We start from the raw sequence: 19,094 nt of genomic DNA, 5'->3' as shown, positions 1-19,094 counted from the left end.
ATAAATGATCATCAACTAAACGCAAACCGGATGGGATGGCATGTCGCTGCAGGATGCTGTGGTAGCCATGCTGGTTCAGTGTGCCTTCAATTTTGAATAAATCCCCAACAGTGTCACCAGCAAAACACCCCCACACCATCACACCTCCTCCTCCATGCTTCACAGTGGGAACCAGGCATGTGAATCCATCCGTTCACCTTTTCTGCGTCTCACAAAGACACGGCGGTTGGAACCAAAGATCTCAAATTTGGACTCATCAGACCAAAGCACAGATTTCCACTGGTCTAATGTCCATTCCTTGTGTTTCTTGGCCCAAACAAATCTCTTCTGCTTGTTGCCTCTCCTTAGCAGTGGTTTCCTAGCAGCTATTTGACCATGAAGGCCTGATTCGCGCAGTCTCCTCTTAACAGTTGTTCTAGAGATGGGTCTGCTGCTAGAACTCTGTGTGGCATTCATCTGGTCTCTGATCTGAGCTGCTGTTAACTTGCGATTTCTGAGGCTGGTGACTCGGATGAACTTATCCTCAGAAGCAGAGGTGACTCTTGGTCTTCCTTTCCTGGGTCGGTCCTCATGTGTGCCAGTTTCGTTGTAGCGCTTGATGGTTTTTGCGACTCCACTTGGGGACACATTTAAAATTTTTGCAATTTTCCGGACTGACTGACCTTCATTTCTTAAAGTAATGATGGCCACTTGTTTTTCTTTAGTTAGCTGATTGGTTCTTGCCATAATATGAATTTTAACAGTTGTCCAATAGGGCTGTCGGCTGTGTATTAACCTGACTTCTGCACAACACAACTGATGATCCCAACCCCATTGATAAAGCAAGAAATTCCACTAATTAACCCTGATAAGGCACACCTGTGAAGTGGAAACCATTTCAGGTGACTACCTCTTGAAGCTCATGGAGAGAATGCCAAGAGTGTGCAAAGCAGTAATCAGAGCAAAGGGTGGCTATTTTGAAGAAACTAGAATATAAAACATGTTTTCAGTTATTTCACCTTTTTTTGTTAAGTACATAACTCCACGTGTTCATTCATAGTTTTGATGCCTTCAGTGAGAATCTACAATGTAAATAGTCATGAAAATAAAGAAAACACAATGAATGAGAAGGTGTGTCCAAACTTTTGGCCTGTACTGTACTTTATAACAGGGTATTTGATTCTTATGTAACTTCCTCCAGTATGACTACGCACCTGAATATATAAATGTACAGTACACTCATGGATCTATCTTTCCACTGCAGCCTGCTGACTGGGACTCTTTCTGACTTGGAGCTCCTCCATAAACCTAAGTAGCATCTCTGGAGCATAAAATGGTTTTCAATTTGGCAACATTTCTCTAGTAGCACTGAAGATCATGGGTGGATTGTGACAGAATGGGCCCCTGGGCACAGATACGCAAAAGACCCCACCACCTCTCCCACACAGAAGCAAGACACACTGACTTTGTGGAGTTTTTCCCTTTTCATTTTTTGTTGTTTTGCATGGCTTCATAATGATCATGCATTTTTTAAGGTTTTGTGTCTCTTTCAAGTGAGTTTTATGTCTTTAAAAAAAAAAATCATTTTGTGTGTCTTTGGGCCTGAAACAGCTTACCCCTTTTCCACCAGCATGGAACAGGCTCTGTGCCGGTTCCCAAACCTAATTTTGAACCAACAGAGCAAAGGTTTGCAGGTAATCAATGCCATCTGCCATCTTGCTAGAACTATTAACTTCAGTTATGCACTGTGCAGTGCCCTCTGTTGATCACACATCCTTTCACATATTACAGTGCTTCTAATCAAATCTGGTGGAAACACAGACTGGTTCGCTAAATATTCCCAAGGTTCCGAGAGTCCTGAATGATACCAGTTCAAGAACCAAAGTTAATTTGGTGACAATGGGGTATTTGAGGTAATTTTGTATCTCTTCATGAGAGGGTTGTGTTAATTTGACTGAGGTTTTGCAGGTGACACTCTGACACTATGGGCTCCTGTGCCTGTGCCTGTGCCTGGTAGGCCTGTTCAGTAATCCATCCATAGAAAATAATTCCAGGGATGACAAGGAAAAAAAGTTGTAGCCTGTCCTTTATACAGCATCTTTTACCGCAATTTGACACTTTAATCTTCTCTCTATCTCTCCAACAGGCAGAGTGAATGTCTAATCTTTAACTTATGGCTTAACAACTTAACATTTCCTGCACTTAAACTGGTAAACTGGTTTATAAACAGTGTGCTTTGAGATCTGCTGCTGCGCACCTCACAACCGTGCGTAATAGTCGCGCGTAATGACCGCTCCTCGTCGGTTAAAGTGCACGTCTTTCATGTTTGACTCAGGTGGAGAGCCTACAGACAGGTACCCATTAACTACGAGCCGCTCCGCCGCTGACTGCTCTTGTCCTGTCCTCTCCCTCTTCTTTCTCTCCTGTCCTCTCTATCACTAAACTCTGAGCTTAATCATTAGTAGACTCACAAGATGCTTTGCTTAACTAAAGACTGATGACTTTCTCCCTGATTTTGTGTTTAGGTGGGCGGATACAATTTCAGAGTTTAAAAAAACTCCCTATGTTGCAGAACCAATAGTCAATCTGCAGGGCGGTCCTTCGGTGGCTCGTTGAACTCTTGTGCTTGTAAACATAGTCCCACTAGAAACACGTGTAGCAAAATGGCTCAGCTGTGCTCGCAGAAAACGCCGTCAAAGTTAGCGGATGTTTGTCAGGTTTGCGGCAACACATTCTCGGCAACTAAAAGAAACAAACATAATCTTTTACAAGGCCATGACTCATCCGTCCGGCCGGATTATAGACTAGAGGGAATCGCCTTGTTGTTTACAAATAGGCCTACTTCCGGATAGAAAACCAGTGGAGCTTTTAGCTATATATATATATATATATATATATATATATATATATATATATATATATATATATATCACATTTTTCACATCACTATATCACCGTTTAGACTAATCCGATGTTTGTAAAGCCTATAAACACAATGATTGAATAAACATTACTATTTCTTAGCCATTAGCGGTGTCTGTAATAGGTAATAACTCATTAAACGTGTTGCTGTGTGTGGTATTTATTCAGTTTTGGGAAATCACGATGTCTAGAAAGCATCAGTGGCTGCAGCTGACAGGGACAGCTAACACTAGCAGCAAAGCTAACATCAGGACGTCATCTGTTAAAAGCCTCCCGTTGTCTGATACGACATGAAACTACTCCAGTTAGCTCAATCATATTGTAACTAAGACATCCGTTGGAAAAAATATTTTCTTCACGGATGAGCACACATTTGATAAAATGGAGTTAAATCTCTCGGCATCCATTTTCAAGCTCTCTGTGTGTTTGTTTCCTTGCGGACGAGAAAAGGGGGAGCACACATTTCCGAGAAGGCGTGTTCTTTTCAAAAACGCAAGAGGCGTTGCTTTGTTGCCGGCTGTTTTTGCCGGTGTGTTAAACACACTTTAGAAAGGAGTGTCCCCAGACTATGAGAAGGCGGAGATCTCCGATTGTCTGGTGCCGAGACTAAATCATTAGCTTTTAGCTTAGCAGCACTCGTAATTGAGTAGGCTTTTGAACAATGCAGGAGAAATGTTGCAGACAGTTTATATTATCAGCCTGGGCCTGGGGCTTGTTGTAACAGTAAATGGGATGTGTTGTAACTTGTGTAAGTTAAACTGTGTCTGTGTGAGTGTACATCTTACCCCGCGATGTGCGATGTGGGCAGCTGGGTCCAGCCACACGCTGCTACTACTGCCAAGTGCTAACAGCTGCTAGCCCTGCCCGTTGGAAAGTATGTCGCTCAAATCACTGCTGTGCCAAAGTACAACCTCAAAGAGGCAGTAAAGTCTTGCTCCATGATAAGTGTAATGGAAATCATAATTGTGAATCATGAGTCATACATCTAAATGATTCATTTACATGACTTTATGGTATCATGCTCCTTGAATGATTCTGACCCCATCATTCATTAATCCGTATTTATTATGTATTATTTATAATATATGAAGATTGTTAGACTTTTATCACTGGACATAATAGGATAAAAACTTACTCCTTCAAATCTACAGCATTTTTATTTTAGGTGATACCACATCACCATCTAATGTTGAACTGGAAATATTACAACAGTTTTTTCTTACAATGTGACTGTGCCTTTGTGTGTGTGTGTGTGTGTGTGTGTGTGTACTGCCACCCCTATGAGAAAAGTGACCTTTGCAACATGCTCCTCCTCACCTACTAACTATACACATAAATACTTCATGGTGGTAGAGTGTTCTATTTTGTCCAATAATTAACTACGTGACTGATAAGGTCAAAATAGAAGGGAGAAAAAAACACGTCAGAGGGGAAGATATAAGGGAGAGAAGGGAAGAAAAACGTCAGATAGAGAAGTAAAGTCAACATAGAAAAAAAGGAAGGACATTGACTCAGCAGTTGCAGTCTGAGGGGACAAGAGGAAGAGGAAAGCTCAGTGTGCAAGTGTGTGCTGAGTTTTACATTTTGTTGTTTTTCTCCTGCCGTGCAATCTACTCCATGGAGGACACACAGGTGGCCAGGACCATAGAGTTGAATGATGGCACACGAATGCCAATTTTGGGTCTGGGGACATGGAAGGTAGCCTCACACTTATTCCTATATCTGCTTTTTACTGCAAACAATCCAGCTGTTAACAATTTATTTTCTTGCATACTGTTTGAGAGTAAAGTTCTTAATCATGCTTTGCAAATACATGAATTTTAGGTTAAAGAGTACATACTGCATGAACTTTGCGTTTGTCAATTGAAAATACTGGATTCTGATAGGCAATCATTTATCCTCCAGATTAAAGGATATGGGACTTGATCTCAGGCTGCACACTGACCCCACCCCCTTTATCAAAGGAATAGTTTGACATGTTGTGAAATGTGCTTATTTTGCTTTGCAGAGGATTGATACCAAGCTCATATCTGTGCAATATGGAGCTGGAACCATTAGATGATTAACTAAGTTAGCATTAAGACTGGAAGCACAGGGAAGCAGCTTTTAGGTCTGTCCAAAGTTCAACAAGTGCTAATTTGCATTCATCTGCAAGTTCATGCATTCACACATGCACAACCTCACACACACTTGTCAAAAATCCAACTAAGGCTCCCTCTGACAACCATGGTGTATATATGTGTATGTGTATGTCTGTCAATCTGTGTGTGGAGACCAATCAGAAGTTATGCAGTTTTGGTTATTGGCCACTCCTATCGCTCACTCCCAGATTTCACCCTCCTAAAGCAAAAGCAATGACCACCAAATTTTTTTTGGAATGACTGACCAACAGAACGACCTATAGAGTTGCTGGTCGAAGCCATGGATTGTATAAATTAATGGACGTAGCTACTGTGACGTCCCCCAGTGGTTCGTGGACTCCTCTTCTGGTGTTCCAAGTTCAGCATTTTGGCTGTTGCCATCTTGGTTTTTTGGAGCCAGAAATGACCAAAGTTGTATGAGTGGGTGGAGCTGTGGAGGAGTGAGTTAGGTATTTTAACATGGGGGTCAACCGGGATTGACTTGTTTCTGGAGCGAGGCAATTCTGTGCTTGCTTAATTTATTTTTAGCCCCAGAGGTTGTCGCTTGGTTGAAGCTAAAAATCTGCCTGTGAGCACTTTTGAAGCTCACTAATCAACACATTATATCTTGTTGTTTAATTTCTACAGAAACCAAAATCATACCTCCTAGAGTTTTCCCTAGTTGCCTGCCTACTTTAATGTGATGTCAAAAAGGAAGTAGCTGTGCCAGGAGAGATTTAGTTACAGTACGTAACATCTGTTCTATATGGATTGAACAAATGAGGTATAAAATGATGACAAAGCTTCTTCACAGCAGAAGTTTTAACTTGTCATGGTAAGAAAAGAACAGGTGAAACTGATAACAGTAACAATGGCTCACTTAAGTGTCCCAGTAAACTATTTCAGTAAGCCAGCACACACAATACCAGGGCCTCCCCTAAGTGGAGCGCAGCCATCGTTAATGTTATGAAATCCACCTTCTTTTCCTGACATGTCAAAGTGTCTACTGTGTAAAGTTTTTTTTTAGTGAGCTGTCCAAAGCTGAGAAAACATATGTGCTCGCACACATGTGTTTTCTCAGCTTTGGACAGTACCAGGCTAGCTTCTTGCTCCTAGTCTTTAAGCCAAGCTGAGCAAATTGACACAAATATGAGAATGGTATTGATCTTATCTACCGCCTGACAAGAATGCAAATTATATTTCTAGAAATGTAGAACTGTTCCCTTAAGACTGACCCTAATCCAAACAATGACAAAACCTTAACCGCCTGATCCTTAACGTTTTTTAAGTGACATTCAAATAATTGGGCAAAGAAAGTGCTGCCTCAGAGATGCAACACACAGGCAAAATGTTACAATTTTTACTGTAATGGAGAAAGTGCTGATGCTACACCAAATTAGCTGGATGAGAATAAACAGGATTATTTTAGCTTGAATTAGTTAAGCCCCATTTAAAGAACACAGTCCAGGAGCCTGTTCTGAAGCATCTGCCCTGGCTTCTGGACTTGGGACAGATGTTTTAGCCCTGGTATTTGCCTATTAATCTAGACAGACTTGGTGATATGCTGCAATTGTATAATAGACCCATAACAGACTCTCTTTTGCTTACTGTACTAAAAAATCTGACAAAGTACAGTAAGGCTTTCAACGGACAGATGTAAGAGTGGTATCAGTCTTCTCATCTGATGCCCAGAAAGAAACTGAACATTAGTACACCTCTAGGCAGTAAATATCATATACAGTATACTGGGAGGGACACATTGCCCCAATATTCAAATATGCTTTAAATTGTTAACAGCACAAAGAGAACTGGCGATTTTATTGTTATTAATATGACTGATAGTGATGGAGATGTCAAGAAAGTGACAGACCTATTTTAACATGTTTTACTTCTCACAGTCCTCACATCTTCCCCGCACCTCGGTCCAGGGTGCAGTGGAGACTGCCATTGCGGCCGGCTATCGCCATATAGACACTGCTCTCTGCTACAAAAATGAAGTTGATATTGGCAAGGCTCTGCGCTCCAAAATAGAGCAAGGCATCATCAGGCGCCAGGACATGTTCATCGTCAGTAAGGTGGGTGCTGAGGAGAACAGGTGTTACAAAAAGGTCAGGATGCAACATGATGAGGGAGAATTACATCGTTAATTACACCTTTGAAGTTTTCTGTTTGATCAAAAAAGCTTTTGAGTTAGTAAAAGAAGAAAAAGTACCATGTTTTAGATTATGGTATAGATTTTTTTATGGTTTTAGTATGCTACCTAGTGTATTGTATACAACATTTTAATTTTCTGTCACCTCTCCTGCCCTGTACCTTTTTGTTATAGCTGTGGTCTACCTTCCATGCCCCAGAGGACATCCCTGTGTGTCTGAATAAGTCCCTGAATGATCTCCAGCTGGACTACCTGGATCTTTACCTTGTGCATTTTCCTGTTGGCCTACAGGTGGAGTGTAAAATCTAAAATTCCTTTTCCTGCCCTTATCCCAGAGATCCTTGACCCAAGCTAGAGAAAAAAAGATATTTGACTAGAATTGGTATGAATTTCTGCGGCTTAAGAGCCCATTAAGGAAAGGTCCTGCCCAAACAGTAAATGTGTTTACTGGGAACAAGACTTTTCAAGTTTAGTTGGAGACTCATGGGCACCCATAGAACACATGCTCATTCAGATATCTTGAGGTAATGCTTCAAGGGACCCCTTTGAAAATGGCCATGCCAGGTGTTTCCTCACCAAGTCAAAAAAGTCCCTTGCATACCAAAACAGTCTTAGATAGGTGCTCAGGTGGGGCAATCAATGAATCAAAAAGGAGAACACCCACACACTGTCTGCACTTGCAGAAAAAGGTTACATTTATTAGACAACACAAGGAAAAAATACCAACAAAAAAATCGGCTGTCAAAAGTCAAAAAAGTCCTGTGGTGTTCTCCTTTTTGATTCATTGTTTGCCCCATCTACGCACCTGTCCAAGACTGTTTTGGTGTGCACAGGACTTTTTTGACTTTTGACAGCTGATTTTTTGTTGGCATTTTTTCCCTGTGTAGCCTTTTACTGTTTAGAACGTTATTTAGCCCCCTTTCCAACAAGCTATGCCGACATGCTTGTTATCAATGGATAGCTTCGATTTTGACTAGTTTCTACCTTTGTGATAGCTTAAAAAATGAGTGCCACAGCCTCTTAAAGACAATTATGGCCATGACCCTGTTTGGCCCCCCCTTGGAGGTGTCACTGCTCATCATAGTTTGCTGAAAACAGTTGCCTAATGCTGCTGGAAACTGAATTAAAAAATTTCTCCCTGGGGGATTAGTGAGAGCAGGGAGAGGCATTTATAGAGTTTATGTTCAGGCCTGAGAACAACAATAATGAGCTAAAAGAAGCTAAAACTGTGTAAAGCGACAATGTTTATTCTAAGTATGTTTGTCAGTAGGACCAGCCTATTGAAATCACATATTTTATTCCTTGCCAGTAACAAAAGTCACTTAATGCCAGTAGTCTCTGTATCTGCATGTTTTAAAACTTTACTAAATATGCTTGAAAGAGGGAAGTACTTGTATATGTTAAAAGAACACATGCTACATATTTGCATCTGTCTGACTGATACCTTTAAATGTCTTTGTAGAAAATTGGTGATGAGTTTTTCCCGAAGAAGGATGGAAAGATTCTGACCTCTGACATAGACTATGTAGATGTATGGAGGGTATGAACACATGTACTCTTTCTGTTTGCACTGGCACCACCACAGACACCATATATATATGCAGCTCTACACATTGATCCACTATATCATAGAGAATCGCTTCAGTAGTTACCGTACATTTTCTCTTGTTTTAAATAAAACACACCAAACAAACAACCACCTGGCACGGGAAGTACATTTGGATTATTTTTAGTTAAACCACATTAGCCTTTGAGAGCGGATGGTTGTCGTGTGTTCACTGTCACGATCTGTTTTCAGGGAATGGAAGCCCTGCAGGCCTCAGGGAAAGTGAAGAGTATTGGTGTGTCCAACTTCAGCATCCTGCAGCTGGAGAGAGTCCTTGCTCTGTGCAGGGTGCCCCCTGCTGTCAATCAGGTACCACATATTTAGAGTAGCTCCATTACTGACATAAGCAGGAGAAAGATAACATTCTCATATCAGTTCCATCATACTTATTCAAGTATAGACCAATTAATTTAATTTATTGTTTAAGTAAAAAAAAATAAGTGGTCCAACCTCAGCTGGGTTATCCTAATTAACTTTTTTCTTTCATTTTTTATTTTTTTTAACAGACCCCATAGGTTTTTAAAAGTCACTCTATAGTAACTGTAAAACAAAATAGATAAATAAAATTACAAACAATATAGTGTTATAATGCTAGGAATATGTTAGTATACCAACATATATTAACTTGTTACCATGGAATTAGTAATATTACCACTACTAGTATTATTTTCAGGTATTTTTTTCCTCGATATTTACCATTACAGTACTTTGAAAACATGTCAGAGATGGTGAAAAATCATAGTGATATAGATTCTTTTCATCAAACATATGATGGAATAACATTAAATATATGGTATTACCAACAGTAAATATGAATCTTTTTTTTAATTACATAAAAATTGTAAATGTATTATCTTAGCATTACTACCTTTACCATAAAAGGACAATTCAACTTTTTGGTTGAGCATGGCTTAAGACTGTAAAAAATATACATACATACATATATATATATATATATATATATATGTGTGTGTGTGTGTGTGTGTGTGTGTTGGATAACACTAAATGCATTGTTCAACAACAATGGATGATCAGAAGTGTTTTCATTTGTTAGCACATAGCCAGTTTTAATGACATAAGCTTAGCTTCACGATCTTTACTGTTAAAGAACAAATGAACTGTTTGGTAGGGCATGCTTTTAAAAATAACAATTTGACCTTTATTAGACTTTTGTTTTTGTATTTTTTTTCCTCTAACTAATTACTGTAGGAAGTGAACCACAAAGGCAGACTATTTAAAGACACAGCGACATCTGGAGGTTTTTTTTTTTAGCAAAACATATCACATTGAATGGTAGAGATAGCTCCATCAGGTTGAGTTTTGTTTTGTCTTAATGAGCCAGTAGATAAAAATGAGGAACAGGGGAGGCACTCTGGTTGGAAGTAGGATGAATCTGTTCCGATGCAGGGCGTGGGTGTAGTGGGTCAAAGGGTGATGAAAGTATCAAGTGCAACAATTTGCTTACTGCCTTATATCACTGACAATACAAGTTATGAGTACTTAGCTACAGTAGCTGTCTTGTCAAGGATGGATGAAAAATTTTGGCAAAGGAAAAAACAAAAAGTGGCATCACCATATTCAAAGTGGTATATTTGAATACTTCTACACACTGGGGTTCTTAAACAGTCTTGGAATTGCATATTTTGGGTATGACTGGAAAACTGGAAAAAAAATATTATTTTAACGGCAAAGAGTCGTGAATATTTATCCATGACATTTTAAAGCATCCTGATGACGATCAACTGGTGTCATTTGATGTCATTGTACTGCATTATATGATAAATGGCATTACATGAGGTCATATGACATCATTTGACATTACACAAATATCACCACAATTTATGTCATGATTAAATATTTAAGATTATTTGCATGAATGATTTCTTTAGCTGGTTATCATATTACCTTATATGATATTATGTGATATTATATGATGTCACAAATGAAATTCTCTTTCGGTTACTATGACATCATATGTTGCCATATACAACATAGCATCATTATATGGCGAGTTTGTTCATGTAATTTGTGTGATGTAATCATGTTACATCATATGGCAGTGCAACTAGCATACTGCAACATATTGTGATGTGTCACAGGTTTTGCTTTTTAACAATAATGTAACACCATAGAGAGAACATCCTGGAACTAAACTTTGGTCCAGTTTAGAAGCTGACTGTACATCAAAGTTCTGAATGAGCTATGTCTAGATCAGCATCCATTTGTATTTACCTTTAGTTGGGTGTTTTATCATCCATAGATCGAGCTACATCCCTACCTGGTGCAGACAGACATGATAGAGTTCTGTAAATCCAAGAACGTCGCTTTAACTGCCTACAGTCCCTTCGGCTCACCTGCCAGACCCCCAGAGCTGTAAGATATACAGCATCACTCACTCACACACTCCACTTACTCACACTGAGGCTTAAAGATGGATAAAGCATCTGGATACTTCTGTTTATATTCTTAAGTGCATATGATCATGCTTAGAGGTCATTTTTTAATCCAGAGGAAAGATGTGTTTAGATCCACTTTGTGTTGATTCATACTGCAGAGTTATAATCAAATTAGAGCTTCTAAACAGGTCAGATAATTCAGGTCCTATTTATTTTACATAATAGTATCTGTGATCCTACAAGCAACCCTTTGTCATCTTCACACCAGTAAAGAGAGTTCAGAGAAATAGCATTGTTTTCCTTGTCGTAGGCAGTGCACATAGTATAGTACATGTCATATTTTTGCTGTCTGTAGTACCTGTAGTAGGCAGTACATGTAGTAGACATACACACAGTGTGTGGCCTTAATGATACAGTTACTGCTGTTAAAACTTAGCAATTGTAATATTAGCATTGGGATACCCACCGAGTATCAGTCACAAAGTCACATTTTCTTGAATATGTTTTATAAGTTTTTATTCTGTTCTAATTAAAATACATGTTTAATATATCTTTACCATATAATGACAATAATAAATCCTTGAATCCTGCAACACTCTTTCTAAGTTCCTCTACTCTTTACACCTCAGGTCAGCACACCCAAACAAAACTTTTCTCACTGTGCAGAGAAACTGCTTTGGCTTTTGAACTTTAGAACCTCACCCCGAGCTCCTTACTGATTTAAGGATACACTGATGTGAATCCTGAGAGGAGCTCTACCAGTTTTAGTTTCTCTTGTGACAGAGAATTCTGGGAGTAGAGGAGGATCTTGCTGATGTAGTCTGGCTTTGTGGGGTTAGGGGTTAAGCAGATCTCACAACACTGAGCCTCATTGTTATGCTTAAGGTTTATTCTCTCATTAAGCCTATCTGATCCACAACCTCTGAGCTTGAGTTCAATGAGAAGTAGTCTACAGCTCTATGGATAGATATGAGCACAAGTGACTGCAGACAAGGTGAGGTTGGTCTTTGATGTTTCTGACACAGACTGACGCAGGATGCTGCTTCAGAGTAGTGAAATATGGAGTAACGAGTGTAATAGAAATGTACAATAACTACCTATTCAGCCTACTGATTCTTGTGAATGAACAATCCTGTGCTCTCGGTTTTATCTGTCTATCTCAGGCTCAGAGGAGACACAGATCCACATAAGCTCCTGGAGGACCCAGTCGTAACAGACATAGCCAAGAAGCACAGACGCACCACTGCACAGGTCAGTGTGAGCGTGTGTACTGTGTGTGTGTAAGTATGTGTGTATTTCTTCATTAGTAACAACTGTATTCTCACAGGTATTACTGAGGTACCATGTGCAGCAGGGTATTTCAGTCATCCCTAAGAGCGACAAGCCTCATCACATCCTTGAAAACACAAAGGTAAAACCTCTCCTTCCTCTCTGCTCTTTATTCTCTAACTGTTTCCATCTGGCAGGCTCATTCCCACTAATTGCCTGCTCTCTTTAGTGCTCACGCTGCTTTGTGATAGTTGTGTGTTCATTAGACATTGTTCAGTATATCATCTGGACTCTGGTCCACACAGATTCTGGACGTTAGCATTATTTTGTTGCTTTAAGGAAACTGCAGAATGGTAAATGCTCTTACATGCAGCTAAGGCCCAACAGAGCTCTCAGTTCAAATGCATCATACATCAGCTACAGTGTAGTCGGAAAGTTTAACAATAATGCGCTGGATGAAAGGTTAAGGGATCTAGTTATTGCAATTCATCTGAGGGGACGTGAACAACTTTCATGGCGATCCATTGTTGTCAAGAAATTTCTCTCATAACCCCAAATGATTCAGGGATTCACCCTCTGGGGACCATGAATGTCTGTACAAAATGTCAAGACAATTCATCCCCTTTAATAGTGTTGGAAATAATTCAGTCTGAACAAAAGTGGTGCACAGACAGACTTCTTTGAAGGATGTAAAAAGCAGCATCAGTTAAAAATCAACAAACATCTGCACACTGACTCCAAGCCTGTCTAGGAGAATCTTAAAATGGATAAATAACTCAATAAAGGCACATCAGAATATCTGCACACATATGCACTGTATTTAAACACATGTGTCAAGAATTTGATGAGATACCAAGAAGAAGATATACCTTAAAGGGTAACTGCAGTATTTTTCAACCTGGCCACTGTTTTCCTGTTTTTGTGTCTAAGTGACTAATGGGAGCAGTATCAAGAGTGTGAAACAGGCTGCAATGCAAACACTCTGGGCATGTCTGCACTGTAAATTTACGTACACTTAAAGTGTTTGTTTTTGCCAATGACAGGCTCAGATTGTTATTTTAAGTGTACTCCAACATTATGGAAAGTATCACTTCAAAGTCAAAGAATAAAATCCGTTTACCTAGAAACAACCCAGAAATCACAATCTGCAAACCAACCAGACTCCATTTAAATAAACAGTCATTTTAGTGTGTATAGAGCCAGTATATTATTATTATTATTATTATTATTATTATTATTACATTTCTAACTGGGTGAATTGAGAATTCATCTTAACCAAACCAGAGTCGGTGATTGTTGAAACAGTGGAAAGATGAACCAAGACAGTTTTTTTTTGTTTTAAATGGAGTCTGGTGATGGGTTGATGATAGCGATTTTGGTGCTGTTTCTGAATATGACAAAAAGGACCTTACTCTTTAACAAAAATGTTGGAGTCCTTTCTGCAGTGTTGTCAGATACTAAAAATAACAATCTGAGCCTATCAGTGACAAAAACAAGCACTTTTAGTGGATGCAAGATGACGGTGTACAGTTGCCCTGTACCGTTACGTTGCAGCCTGGAGTCCGTTTCACAAAGCAGGTTCAACAAACTCTGAGTCTAATCCTGAACTCTGAGTTGATCTACTCTGAGATAGGAAACTCTGAGTTTCCGGTTCCAGAACAGCTGATGTGAATCAGTTTAATCAACTCGGAGTAGTTTCACCTGGAGTTAAGCGCGTGCACCACAACTATAAAAAGCCAGCATCAATGGAGCCCCGATTCGACGAGTCACCATGGCAACGGGGAAGAGGAGGGCTGCGTTTTTCACCCCACTAGAATTAGAAATCTTAATGCGCTCATACGGCGAGTTTGAACACGTTTTCAAAAAGAAGTGCAACACCGCTGCAGCTGCAAAAGAGAGGGAGACGGTGTGGGAGAACATTGCTGCTCGGGTCAATGCGTAAGTTTAAATGTAGTCCTTTGCAATCACAATAATGTTACAGGGGAAAACTGCTGGAATGGTAGCCTATTAATTTATTTCATTTAGGTGCAATGAAATATAAAAACATTGTTCAAACAGGTAAGAACTCGGCATAATCTCATGGGGGTACCTCATTTTGATCATGTTTTACATTGTAAAGTAAATATTAAGTGGCTGTTTGACTGTGCAGTTGTTTTATCCCCAACATAATGCTGTTTTCACACACATAAATGTCTCCTCATCTATATCATGTTCTGTTAAATAGGCTAATTAAGCCTCTTTAAACTAACACAGACTTCTATTCAGCCAACAGAAAGAGGGCAGATACCCGTAAAACGAGCACAATTTTCTGACCGCCCTGCCTACAGTTGCCTTACTCAAGTGCTCAGCATCTCCGACATTGTACACAAAACTTCCATTTGCAAAGAAACACAGCGCAACACACAATATCTGCTGGGATGTGAGAGCATGACTACGATTGGTAATGTTGCAAATGTAAGGACGGATTAGGTTATGTATGTAGATGATGGACTGTGACGTGAAACGGTACAGCTCAAAAAGATAATTGTGTGGAAATGCTAAAACATCTATGCGCAGTCTGATAACCATCTCCCGACGAATATTTAATTCTCTGCGCAGTAATGCTTAATCCACGGGATCGTTATCAACAGACATGCCATGTTAGTGAAAAAAGTCGCCACCTACTGTGCCTAATGGACTTCTAATATACTGACTCTGATTTTTTAAAATGACAGAACTAGGCTACGCCAAAACTCGCCTGCTGACTGAATGAATGAGGAAATCAAATGGAGCGTGTGGCTCTGAAAGAGGGCGGAGACAGAGAGAAACTCGAGGTTCATTGAGAAAAACCTGGTCCCGACCAGGTTAGGTTAGTAGCCTTGGACCTTGGACATGAATCGGTCTAGACCGGGAACCCCCAAACGAAAAACGGGGTTCGTTTTCAAGACGTTCATGTTACTATGGTAACTGACCGAGAGCTTAAGTTACCTCTCTCTCTGAAACAGGCTAGAGTTACCCCTCTTTCTCTGGTTTGAGTTATCCCCCTCTTTGAAACGGAAAACTCAGAGTTTCCCTCATTTCAGGGTTAACAGACTCTGAGTTTTCACTAAACCTGCCTTGTGAAACGGACCCCAGTTTTGCTGTTGCCAGCTACAGCAGTCTTGCTCAATACTGGACTGATTTATAAAACAAAAAAACAAAACAAAAAAACCCCAGTTGTCTCTATTAGTTACTTAAAGGCAAAAAACATGGAAAGAGGGTTCAGGTTAAAAAAAATTACCCCTTTCACCTTTAAGTAGATCTTAATTTGAAATTTAAAAAAATGTTGTACTTTGTATTTTTCATACAGCCTTCTTGGTGTTGGAGTTTGAAGAGAGAGAGGTAAAAGCTCTCCCTTTGGAGAGGGTGCTTATGCCCTCCTCCTCTTGAAGGTCTAACATGCTCGCTACCACTGTATCTCTGAGCAATCTCTGATACTTGTCTTTGAGATGTACCTTCTTGAATTGCTAAATGCTGTGAGATGTTAACCATCCTGGGCAGGTTGGATGATTAACCACTTACTTGGGTACAGAAGAATCAGGTTATTCATCTTTCCCATGTACATCACGGTTTCTTTCAAAGTACTCTAGCATATTCGGGTTTCTGACAAACAGAATATGATGTTTACAAGCTCAAACACATAAACAGATTACTTCATAAACATGATTATAAATGGGATATTCATGTTCATGTGAATGCACTCATAGAGCTTGACAGCCTATTGGTGTATGCATGAATGTGTTTATACTGTATCCTGTGTATATATACACATATATACGATGCAATAGACACCATGATGTGGAGGCGTTAACTTTTTTTATTGGACTTGCAGACCTCACCATCCTTAGACCCCTGATGCTAACATGGCTTAAAAATCACTACTAAAGTTTCAATACTAAAAAGTCCCTCCCCTCATGTTGCATACTGCCAGCTTGTAGTCATCATTCAACACAACATGTTCTTCTGAGTTGACACAGACGATTTTGGGTGTCTGTTTTCACTAGGCTACTTAATAGCTAAGTTGACCAATTGAGCAATAAGCCCCAAACTGGTGTATTTACCTTTGTAGGGGCTGGTCTATTAACTCCACTGCAAGGATAATAACACTATAGTCTAGGACTTGTTATGAGGAAACAGAATAAGCATAAATCTGGTTACCTATAAAAGCCCATTTGTCACAATCAGTTTTCATTGTTTGTGTAGATCTTTGACTTCAGTCTGACTGAAGAAGACATGACAGCACTGAGAGGACTAAACCGAGGCTGGAGGACTTTGGCCCTTGACGAGTAAGTGAACACACAATAATAATCATATGCAAAGTGCAGCTACTGTCACTGTAATGACTGTTGTTCTGTTCCTCAGGACCAAGTCTCATCCATACTACCCGTTTGAATAAGGCTGCCAGGAGACAAAAGAGACAGCGAACTGGATCTTCTGATCAACATCAACAAGACAAAGAGTAGCTAAGTGCAGTCTACCTACAGTATCACCTGCTGTAATTCATCAGTGCCTTCTTTACATGATAATAATGATGATGTGAAAGTGAAGACAAATCTAAGGACAATTCAGTTTCTCAATGTTATGAATGTGACAAAGATCAGGGCACTGATAAGCTCTGAGAAATGAGATGCTAAATTTTATGTTTTCATTTTATGAATAAAATACTGTACATTTGTGTTTACACAAATCATTTTTAATTAAAGTCAGTATGACAGGTTAAGACTTACAAATTAATTATAAATTAAATTACAACACACTGAGCACATTATTTTTTATTACATACACTTTCAGTATATGTGTGTTAAGGTTGGCATTGCTGGGTGCACCTTCAAAAAGCATGAAGCTCTTTCGCTGCAACAATTTGTGCTTTGGTGTCTAACAGAGAACAGACAAGCCTTTTCAGTCTGTAGATCACTTTAAGTCTGTCCTTATAATTATTAAATAACAAACAAACAAAGCATTTAATTAATGTACTAAAGAGGCAGTGGTTACAATGTCTGTTGTAGACACTGTCAGTTCCACAACTTTTGGTCACCTAAAGCAGATGGAGCTTGGAGCTGGAATGAGGATGAGGAGGCACGTCGCTCATTTTTATGGTAATGTGTTCCACCTCAATGGTCACCTGATCCGATACCTGGCAGTGGAAGTGTGCCTGTACAGTGCTAATGCTCAGGCATTTGTTACTCAACTATAGGTCTTGTAGGAGATGCTCCACAAATAAAAGCACAACAAATTCTTTCTTCCAGCCCATTGCCCTAACTAAACAGTGTTGTGGGTTTGGCACTGGTCTGAGAACCAGTAGACAAAAACAGCTTAGTAACGGACCCAAGTATAAAAGAACAAATAAAACAAACTATAGACGAATACTTCACAATTAATGATAATGGATCAGTATCCCCCTCAACTCTTTGGGATGGGGTGAAGGCAGTGCTGAGAGGGAAGTGTATTGAAATTGCTGTCAAACTAAACAAACAGAGAATGGAAAGGGAAAAACAGTTGGAAAGCGATATAAAAAGACTAGGACATGAACACAAAGTGACCAGAGATGAAAGTGTATTGAAGCAATTACAAGACTGTAGAACTTCCCTGGATGAACTCCTCACACGAAAAGCTGAGGGAGCGCTTCAATACACAAGCCAAAGCTGAGGCATTTCAAATTTTTTATAAAAAGCTTTATGATACACCAGAAGAAACACAAAACAAAAGGAAATTGGAAGTTATGTTCAAAAATCTTAATTTAGCGAAACTTTCTGTGTCTGAGGCGGATGAATTAGTAGCTCCTATTCGAGAAAGTGAGATACAAGACGTTATCAAGTCATTGAAAAACAACAAATCCCCTGGCACAGACGGTCTACCAGGTGAATTTTATAAGGCCTTTATGGAGGAGCTTGTGCCAAAACTTTGTCAGGTCTTTAATTACGCTTTACAGGAAAATGACCCACCAAAGAGCTGGTCAGAGGCCATAATAACAGTTTTACATAAGGAGGGGAAAGACCCACTGGACTGTGGTGCCTATAGGCCAATCAGCTTGCTGGGGAATGATGTAAAAATTATCAGTGCCATATTGGCGAATAGGATGCAGAAATACTTAGGTAAATTGATTGACCCTGACCAGACCGGTTTTATACCGGGTCGTCAGGGAGCAAACAATATAAGAAGAGCTTTAAATGTACAAGCAGTAGCAAGGTATTCTGCCCACCCGTCAATGCTTCTCAGTCTTGATGCTGAGAGGGCATTTGACAGGGTGGATTGGTCATATTTGAATTATACTATGGAACAAATGGGATTCAATTTGACATTTATAAGATGGATTAATACCCTGAATAAAGATCCAATATCAAGGGTTAGGGTTAATGGGTACTGCCCCGAATTTTTTGATCTTAAAAAAGGTGTTAGGCAGGGAAACCCGGTCTCTCCTGTTTTGTTTGCACTGTGTATCGAACCGCTTGCTGAGTTAATAAGGGGAAATGATCAGATTGAGGGAATAGTGGATGAGGGAGGCGAGATGCATAAAATTTCACTGTTCGCAGATGATGTTCTTTTGTTTATAAGAAATCCACAGTCATCTATACCGGCTCTTATGCAATGCCTGGTGGACTATGGGGAGGTCTCAGGGTACAAGGTTAATGAGG

At 39.7% G+C, this 19,094-nt stretch overlaps 1 protein-coding gene across 1 annotated transcript; it reads left to right on the top strand.

Annotated features, from left to right (window-relative positions):
• Positions 1 to 4,351: 4,351 nt before the first annotated feature.
• zgc:56622 (uncharacterized protein LOC326033 homolog) lies at positions 4,352 to 18,134 on the top strand. Its single transcript, XM_049573738.1, has 10 exons — positions 4,352 to 4,599; positions 6,920 to 7,096; positions 7,348 to 7,464; positions 8,636 to 8,713; positions 8,972 to 9,088; positions 11,040 to 11,152; positions 12,339 to 12,426; positions 12,503 to 12,586; positions 16,666 to 16,748; positions 16,825 to 18,134. The coding sequence occupies exons 1-10, from the start codon at positions 4,519 to 4,521 to the stop codon at positions 16,856 to 16,858; spliced, it is 972 nt and encodes a 323-aa protein (XP_049429695.1). The 5' UTR covers positions 4,352 to 4,518; the 3' UTR covers positions 16,859 to 18,134.
• The last annotated feature ends 960 nt before the right edge of the window (positions 18,135 to 19,094 follow it).

This window comes from Epinephelus fuscoguttatus, linkage group LG4, assembly GCF_011397635.1.
Source record: "Epinephelus fuscoguttatus linkage group LG4, E.fuscoguttatus.final_Chr_v1".
Taxonomy (NCBI): Eukaryota; Metazoa; Chordata; class Actinopteri; order Perciformes; family Serranidae; genus Epinephelus; species Epinephelus fuscoguttatus.
This window is presented reverse-complemented; position numbering and strand designations above follow the sequence as displayed.

What these genes read in the sequence shown, in the direction of transcription:
- zgc:56622 (XM_049573738.1), top strand. Translation starts at nt 4,519, where the DNA reads ATGGAGGACACACAGGTGGCCAGGACCATAGAGTTGAATGATGGCACA. An exon ending in ACATGTTCATCGTCAGTAAG is followed by an intron (nt 7,097 to 7,347) that starts GTGGGTGCTGAG and finishes TTTTTGTTATAG; the next exon opens with CTGTGGTCTACCTTCCATGC. An exon ending in TGCCCCCTGCTGTCAATCAG is followed by an intron (nt 9,089 to 11,039) that starts GTACCACATATT and finishes TATCATCCATAG; the next exon opens with ATCGAGCTACATCCCTACCT.